Source organism: Brassica napus, chromosome C9, assembly GCF_020379485.1.
Source record: "Brassica napus cultivar Da-Ae chromosome C9, Da-Ae, whole genome shotgun sequence".
Classification (NCBI taxonomy): Eukaryota; Viridiplantae; Streptophyta; class Magnoliopsida; order Brassicales; family Brassicaceae; genus Brassica; species Brassica napus.
In genome coordinates, this window is record NC_063452.1 from 24,480,373 (window position 1) to 24,489,740 (window position 9,368).

At 34.0% G+C, this 9,368-nt stretch overlaps 2 protein-coding genes across 2 annotated transcripts; both read left to right on the forward strand.

Annotated features, from left to right (window-relative positions):
- Positions 1–800: 800 nt before the first annotated feature.
- On the forward strand, positions 801–3,608 carry LOC125575501 (protein NRT1/ PTR FAMILY 8.3-like). Its single transcript, XM_048768514.1, has 4 exons — positions 801–1,344; positions 1,565–1,664; positions 1,766–1,983; positions 2,071–3,608. The coding sequence occupies exons 1-4, from the start codon at positions 1,288–1,290 to the stop codon at positions 3,448–3,450; spliced, it is 1,755 nt and encodes a 584-aa protein (XP_048624471.1). The 5' UTR covers positions 801–1,287; the 3' UTR covers positions 3,451–3,608.
- A 631-nt stretch (positions 3,609–4,239) lies between these two features.
- On the forward strand, positions 4,240–6,254 carry LOC125592893 (NADH dehydrogenase [ubiquinone] 1 beta subcomplex subunit 7). Its single transcript, XM_048768515.1, has 2 exons — positions 4,240–4,568; positions 6,063–6,254. The coding sequence occupies exon 1, from the start codon at positions 4,240–4,242 to the stop codon at positions 4,546–4,548; it is 309 nt and encodes a 102-aa protein (XP_048624472.1). The 3' UTR covers positions 4,549–4,568; positions 6,063–6,254.
- The last annotated feature ends 3,114 nt before the right edge of the window (positions 6,255–9,368 follow it).

Genomic DNA, 9,368 nt, shown 5'->3' on the forward strand with positions numbered 1-9,368 from the left:
ATTTTAAAAAAATTCAAATAATTTTACATAACAGAAAACAATTTTTTATAATTATTATTAAATACCAATAATTAATATCATGCCAAACTGCGAAAAGTGGAAGAATCAAAGAATTTTAAAAATAGTTACTATTGTGTGTACTACGTAAAAGCCCGGTCCTGGGCTAGAATCCGTAAAACATGGGCTTTGGGCGGTAGTGAATATATTAATACTAGGGGCGCCAAATTTTCTAAGTATATGTTTTGGTCTGGCGGTTTGTGTCCTTAACCTCATGTCCCTAAAGTTACAGGTTCGAAACATCCGTTATTCTTCTTTTTTGATAACATCTTTTCATTTTCTAATTATAAATATGATTCTCTTTCGCGGAAGATTTTGGTAACAGTATTTATTAGACCCTTTTATTTCTTTATTTCTTTTTAATTCTCTTTATCTCTTTTTTTGGTAAGTTCTTGTATTTTATAAATAAGGTGAAATTGATATATACATGATTTTATCATATGTTTTTTTCTAATATATAGATAATAACTTTTGGATTTGTAAAAGGAATACTAATGAAAAATAGGATTATAATTAGAAATGTTGTCGAATGCAATTACAAAAACGGTTAACATGCTGAAATTTCAAAACAAATAAATGATTGTTGTCTAAACACAAAAAATTGTTTTTATCGTAATTTTGATTTTAGTTGCTTATGTAGAAATAAAATTCTCGTAGAATTTATAAAGGATTTACGACATAACTAAAACATTTAATTATTTAAAATTAGGAAATTATTTTCTAAAAATGATTACAATATTTTTTCAAAAATATTTGATGTTTTGTATTTTTACTTTTAATATTTCAACTATATATATAAAAAATTTAGTTATAATTAGAAGCTTATTTTTTGGTACGCTTAAGGCGCCACGTTAGTCCAGCACCGAATGCATGCCACATAAGTTGCGGTCAAATTATATTATTTGTAGCAGTTAAAAAATACATTTAATTTTCTTGGATAGAGTGATACAAGTTGAGGGATGGATAAATCGATCCATAATTCTCTCACGTCAAACAATGCAAAGGAGAAGCCGTAATCTTTAAAGATAAGACTGTTATCGCTTTATTTATTAGTTCGCTGATTAATTTATTATGATCAGTTCTATACTTCTATTTAATATTTTTTCCAACTGATAAAAGTCGCCTGGAAAATAAAATAAAAAAAATTGAATCACACGTCTTCCAATAGATAAGAGAGTAAATAGATTCATCAAGATTAAGGAATCTTTCTGGTCGAAGCAGGGGAAAACGATGGGTTCCATTGAAGAAGAAGAAGCGCCTCTCATCGAACAAGGTTTAATCTCACAGGTTTGATCGAAACGATGGAGTTTCTTGAATTCCTTCCGCCTTAGGTTTCTGTGTTCGCCCAGTTTTGACTTGACCTTGATCTTTCTGGTTTGTTGAGAGATTTTCTGAGCGATCATCTTCCATGTATCTGTTTGAAACTCTGAACAAGTGTTCCAATATTGGAAATGAAGAAATCAAATTAGCTTTTTTTTTTTTTTTTTTTTTAATTTTGTTTAATCAGGCACCGAAACTGTATGCTGAAGATGGTTCAGTAGACCTTCATGGGAACCCACCATTGAAGGCTAAAACAGGAAACTGGAAAGCTTGCCCTTTCATTCTCGGTAAACATTAAAAAAAAAAAAAAAAAAAAAATGATTTCCTTGTTTTTGTTATGCTACTTGTTTATCTCTAACCTTTTTAAGATGGTTTTAACGTGTACCAGGCAATGAGTGCTGCGAGAGGCTAGCTTACTATGGCATCGCCGGGAACCTAATCACTTACCTCACCACCAAACTACACCAAGGAAACGTCTCCGCTGCTACAAACGTCACCACATGGCAAGGCACTTGCTATCTCACCCCTCTCATCGGTGCTGTCTTAGCCGATGCTTACTGGGGTCGTTACTGGACCATCGCTTGTTTCTCCGGCATTTACTTCATCGTAACCACCACCTCTTTACAAATCCCAATCAGTTGAATTTTTCGGTTTTGTTTGCTCTGTTTACTGTTTTTTTTTTTTTTGTTTTAGGGCATGTCGGCGCTAACTCTCTCAGCTTCAGTTCCAGCACTGAAGCCAGCAGAATGCCTTGGCACCTTCTGTCCTTCAGCAACGCCAGCTCAGTACGCAATGTTCTTCAGCGGGCTTTACCTGATCGCCCTCGGCACTGGAGGCATCAAACCATGCGTCTCATCCTTCGGTGCAGACCAGTTCGACGACACTGACTCCCGTGAACGAGTCAGAAAAGCTTCCTTCTTCAACTGGTTTTACTTCTCCATCAACATTGGAGCGCTCGTGTCCTCTAGTCTTCTAGTTTGGATCCAAGAGAATCGCGGATGGGGTTTAGGGTTTGGTATACCGACAGTGTTCATGGGTCTAGCCATTGTGAGTTTCTTCTTCGGCACGCCGCTTTACAGGTTTCAAAAGCCTGGAGGCAGTCCCATAACTCGCATCTCCCAAGTCGTGGTCGCTTCCTTCCGTAAATCGACTCTCAAAGTCCCTGAAGACGCTGCACTTTTGTATGAAACGCAGGACAAGAACTCTGCTATTGCTGGAAGTAGAAAGATCGAACATACCGATGATTGCAAGTATCTTGACAAAGCTGCTGTTATTTCAGATGAAGAATCCAAATCAGGAGACTTTTCAAACTCGTGGAGACTATGCACGGTCACTCAAGTGGAAGAACTCAAGATTCTGATCCGTATGTTCCCAATATGGGCCTCTGGTATCATCTTCTCAGCCGTATACGCTCAGATGTCAACAATGTTTGTTCAGCAAGGTCGAGCCATGGACTGCAAGATCGGCTCCTTCCAGCTTCCTCCAGCGGCACTAGGGACATTCGACACCGCTAGCGTCATCATCTGGGTTCCGCTCTACGATAGGTTCATCGTCCCCTTGGCTAGACGCTTCACTGGAGTAGACAAAGGGTTCACAGAGATACAGAGAATGGGAATAGGGCTGTTCGTCTCTGTTCTATGCATGGCGGCTGCAGCTATCATTGAGATCATCAGGCTCCGTTTAGCCGACGAGCTCGGGTTGGTTGAGTCTGGAGCTCCGGTTCCTATATCCGTGTTGTGGCAGATTCCGCAGTACTTCATCCTCGGTGCGGCGGAAGTGTTTTACTTCATTGGCCAGCTTGAGTTTTTCTATGATCAGTCTCCAGATGCGATGAGGAGCTTGTGCAGTGCTTTGGCTCTTTTGACCAATGCTCTTGGGAACTACTTGAGTTCGTTGATCCTCACGCTTGTGACTTACTTCACGACGAGGAATGGTGGTGAAGGTTGGATCTCGGATAATCTGAATACGGGTCATCTCGATTACTTCTTCTGGCTTTTGGCTGGTCTTAGTCTTGTCAACATGGCGGTTTACTTCTTCTCTGCGGCTAAGTATAAGCAGAAGAAGGCTTCGTAGTGAGAATCTGTGTTTCGTCTCTCCGTTCTTTACAAACAAAGTTTGTCTTCTTTTCATGTGTAATTGTGTGTATTTTATTTTTAATACCTTTGCTTTCAGTTTCAAAAGTTTGCACATGCATTTGCAATATAAATCTACTAAACCGATAACCATCTTAATTTCTTTCCTTTATTTTTTTTTCGTCAGCTTCAGTATCATAATCATAGTCCTCTATTTGGTTATTTTGAAACCAGGTTCGATTTGAATTAAGTTTATTGTCCCAAATCACTGTGAAATCAAACAATAAGTATCAGAAGTTAACAAAAAAATATTCAAAAGTCTATAAATTATTCAAAAACTCAATAAAAACTATCTATTCAAAATAAACTGAATTAACCAAAAATCCGATAGGAAAGCTATCAAAACTCTCCAAAAAATACTATAAGTGTCCAAATTCCCAAAAATCAAGGAAAATAAGTTTATAACTTAACATCAAGTTTTTATTCGGGTTCAGATTTGGATTCAGATTCAGTTATAAACTCTCAAACCATCAAATATTCCTCTATCTATCTATATAAACAAAGGGGTGAGTGAGAGGACTCTGCTAAGGGATGATTAAGGGCTTAGTATAACAAAAGGCCATTAAATATGGGCTTAGTAAATCAAACGGAGCCATTTCTAATAGGCCCAATAGGACCCGGAAGGAAGAATCCGACAATGTCCGGGTGAAGCAAATCGGAGACGCCAAGAGAAAAGGGAGTATCAAAGTTTGGGTAAGGAGATCGGCAGATCGCAACCTTTAATTCGAGAATGGAGGTTCCCGGTTCATCGAAGAAGATGATCGCAACGCAAGAAGAGATGGTTGCAGCAAAAGTGCCGCTCGGTTACAGAGACCAGTGCGCGCATCTCCTGATTCCGCTCAACAAATGTCGCCAGGCAGAGTTTTTCCTCCCGTGGAAGTGCGAGGACGAGCGCCACGTGTACGAGAAGTGCGAGTACGAGCTCGTCATGGAGAGGATGCTCGCGATGCAGAAGATTCGCGAGGAAGAAGCCAAAGCGAAACAGAATAAGCTACAAGGGAACGGCGTTCCTCTAATCCCTAAGACAGCTAATGCTTAGGCCTTAGATTTCGATCTCCGGTTAGTCTAACGGTCTTCGATTGCTTTGATTCAGCGGAACCTGGATTTGATTGAACTAGATTTGTTTCATATGCTATTAGATTAGATCTTTGTTTCGTGAATGAGATTGTTTGCTTTTAGGTTTCTGATGCATTCATCTTTGGATTATCTAGTAGTTGATCATGGAGGTCGCAATTTCCATTCTAGTTGGAAGGAATCTATTAAATTCCATAGTCTAGGAGATGTATCTTTGAATTTGTACTTGTTATAAACCATCTTTGTTGCGGATAAAACCCCACACTATAAATTTGGTAGTCTTTGTATTTGTAACTTAGAGAAGAAAAAAAACTTGCCGGCACAAAATCCTTAGAACACAATGATATAATCAGGTTTAAGTTGACAAAAATGGGTTTGATAGTGACTGTGTTTACAAGATTAATGAATAAGATCAAGAAATAAAACGAGGTCCAAGTGTTTTGAGGGAGAGACCTCGTCCTAGGGATGTACGGATCTACAAACCCAGAATCTAATCTCGTAAACGATAGTGGTAGAGTTGTAACTGGGATTTGTACTTGTTTTCCTTCTTGTTGTAAACCATCTCTATGTTATCTGAAGTTTGGACAAGCCTAGACACTTGGTGTTGTTTCCTTTTTCACTCAAAAGCTTAATATTTTTTGTCTTGAAGTACAACTACACAGTAACATTATCTCCTGAAACCTTTAGGTACATCTAACAGGACACAGCTCAGTTTGCTAGACTATGTATTATTATATGTTTGGTTTATGTTCTCTCTCACTTCTAGGCTTAGAAAGTCTTCTGCTTTATCGATTTTGAGCTTGTAAATTGTATCTCGATATCATGGCTACAGTTACATATAAAGTCCTTAAGAAGCAGTTTTGAAATTACAGCACGCACTACAGTCTTATCTCTGTGTCTGAACATTATCTGCTTTAAAGACTCTGCAAGAAGATACACTCCTTGATTTGGTGGATTATATATATATATATATATATATATGCTAAATCTGATAAGAGTATATAGTTGCTAGACTATGTATATTATATGTTGTCACACTTTCTAGGCTTAAAAAGTCTCCTGCTTGATTAATTTTGAGCTTGTAAATTCCATCTCAGATATTCCAGCACGCACTATAGTCTTTTCTCTTTGTCTGAACATATTCTGCTTTAAAGACTCTGCACGAAGATACACTCTTTGATTTGGTGGATTATATATATATGTAGCATATGTCACAACAACTACAGAAAGATTCTCATGATTTAACTCTTCTTCTCCTTCTCATTGAGTACTACTCATACATATTTTGTGTGGTTCTTTCCTTTTTCATGTTGTTCATTGTCCTTGCCACTATGATTTGACAGCAATGGGTGTTTTTTCTGCTCTAAAGACAGACCCCCTTAATGTCTAAGATTCTCTAACATGCCAATGATTTCATTTCATCTGATTCTTTTATTCATTCTTCTGTGTTCTAATTCATCGTCTGAAATATTTTGACAGGGATTCTCTGGAACTGTGAAGAAGGTGGGGGACTCTACTTTTCAATATTTTCTTCTTGCTAGTGATGAAAAACTTGTTGCTACATTTTCATGTGTATGTTCAGAGATGCAAGCTCAATATTTTCTTCCTCTTGTTTATTTAAAGTCGTTTCCCAAACAAAAAAAAATAAGACGCAAACTCATTTTTTTGTTAGTTTTCAATCTTTAATCTTTGAGTTTGAAAGAAACTGAACCTATGAGATCAAAACCATCCTCTTTTAAAATGAAAAAAAAAAAACAAGAAACTCAACAGACCGCTTGTTTATTAATCAAATCATAAAAAGCTTGAAAAACTTTTTTTTACTCAATAGTGAATTTAAAGTTTATCCTCTAGGTTTTATAATCTAGTGGTTCAATTATTGTTATAAATCAGTTATTAAATCTAGTGTTATTTTGATCAAAAATAAATAAAAATGAATCTAGTGTTATTGGTTTTTGCATTTGAAATATCTTTATAAAATTTAATGGGTTTTTGAATTTATAATTTGTTTACTAAAAGAGTTTGAAATCCTTTATTATTTAATTAAATATTTGAACATAACATTTAAATTATAGTGTTATTTATTTCTGTTAGATTTTAATCATTCATTTGACTTAAACAAATTTGAATGACACTGAACTTGATTTCATGTGTACAATATATCAATCAAAATCTATCCTTTTACCTTCATTTTTTATAAGCATTTTTTATTATTATTGAGAAAACGTTCATGTTGAGTTCAGTCAATTCTCGTTTCATGTTTTTTTTTTGTCTTCGTGGAGTAAGAATCAAAATTATCATTGAGAATTTCTCTAGTCGAGCTAATCACGTTTTGTGAAAACTCTTTTTCTCTTACATAACTAGTATTTTGTAAAGACTTTACCATCATGAATATTCATCTTGGTTGTTTGATTCGATATATCATTCTTTTCAGATAAATACCCTAAGATAACAATAAAAAAGACAGTTGTCATAAATATAGACTCTAAGAACATCTCCAAAAGACAAAAACAATTTTTTTTGTATATCATAAATATTTCAAACTTATTTTTATAAATTCAAATTTTACACATAAAATTAAATAAAAATTTTAAAAAAGATATTTATAATATTGTAAAACTAGAATTAGACAACAAGAATATTACAAAATAAACTTAATAAAAATTTTTTTTTTGAAAAAATACACGAAGACATAATTATTGCACATAATTAAATATTACAACAACACTTATAGTCTAGTAAATTTACTTTGGAACCTCTAAAATATTGTTCAAGCAAATTTTGTTTAATCGAAAGTGGATCATTACATAAATAATTTTATGGAATAATGTGATATTTTGCTTGTACTTTAATAACTAATTATGCATTACTATTTATAATTTAATATTTTAGTGTAAGATTTTATTAATTAATATTACTGTAATATTTTTATATATGTACTAGTGATTTATAAAAAAAATATGGATTTATATTAATTATGACAAATATAAGGACCTTAGTGTAAATTACAAATAATTTTGAAGTTAAATTTGAAGTTTTGGTTTCGGAAAAGAATACCTTGAAACTTCAAATATAGAATTTTGCAAACTTTAAAATAGAGAGTCTTTTTGGAGATGCTCTAAGGATCAAAATGATTAAAATGTTTCATTAAAGAGGTAAATATACATTTACCCATTGGGTTAACTAATCCAAACTTAGGATTTAGAGTTAAGGTGTGGAGATTTGAGATTAAGTTTTAAAATTTTATAAATTAAAAAATAAATATTAAAAATTTGAAAAATAGTTTCAAAAAATATTTCGAATTACAAAAAGAAATTTTCAAAAAAAAAAATTTATAAAAAGTTCAAATTTGAAAACATATAATCTAAAACTATAAATTGTTTTTTTCTTATTTTTTATTTGTATTTATATATTTAGGGTATTAAGATCTTTTTAACTATTAAATGAAATATTTTAGTCATTTTCCTTTTTAGGATCTATTTTGTGATAAAAACTTAAAAATAGTCCATTTAGGAGAATTACCCTTATTCTTTTTTTTTTGTAACTTAAATTACACTTATTATTATTATATATAAAAGTCATATGCTTCGTTATGTCGTCTAAATTTTGAGACGTGAATTGTTCCATGTACCTTCTTGTCATGGTCAATTGAAGATAGTGGAAAGCCCGAAAGTACTCCGTAGCATTAAGTGTGTTCTTCTCGGAGCCGACCGGATCAGCCGATAGGGTTTATTAAAAAAAAAAAAAAGATAGTGGAAAGAACTATGGAAAGCTTTTACATGATAGTCCCTTTCTGGATATATTCTCGGTATCATCAGCAAAGTCGATCATAAAATCTTCTTACATAAATTAAGTTCAATTCATCACGATTACTCAAAGACAGAGACCAAACCGCCAAACACCCTCGTTGGTTTGAGCATTTCCACAACTAAGGATTTATCAAATATCTTCATCTTGCTTCACAAAAGTTTCCTTTTATTCTATTTCTCAGTTATCTAGCAGGTTTTACTTAGGCATGGACATCCGGGTCTTCGGGTCAGGTTCAAATCGGGTCTTGTCAAGTCCAGATCCTTCGGGTCCTAGAAATTTAAATCCATATTGGACCCATATAGGTACCTATAATTTTTTGGGTCGGTTCCTGGTGGGGTTTTGTCGAATTCGGATCGGTTCGGTTCTATAATTCCCTGTAAAATATCCATAATTTCTGGGTATATTTCGGATTCTGATCCAGGTCGGTTCAGGTATTTAGGACCCAAAATACCCGAACTAGACCCAAAAACTTGAAAATACCTAAAATCAGACTCGAAAATCCAAAACATATCAAAATTTTAACCGAATACCCAAATTATATTTTCTGAAAATCTAAAATTTTATCCAAAACCTAAAATTATACCCGAAAACCAGAACCCGACACTTAAAAAATATCCAAAAATATACTCAGTCACTCAAATATTCCTAATATATACAATAATTTGTGGGCACCTCAGGTATCTGATCGGGTCTCGTGTAGGATCCGGACCCGAACCAAAATCCGCGGATCCAAAAAAAAGATCCAACAAATATTTTAGCATGGATCTGGATCCGGATCCGAACCTGTATTTTCAGATCGGTTTCGGTTTGAGTTTTTGGATCCGGGTAAAATGCCCATGTCTAGTTGTACCATTGTAGTTATACTCTTTGTTTGAGAATTAATCAGAAATCGTATCCATTTTTTTAAAGTTCAATTCTATTATAGAATTTAAATGATATCATGTTGATTTGATAAATACTTTTACATATATTTAAATA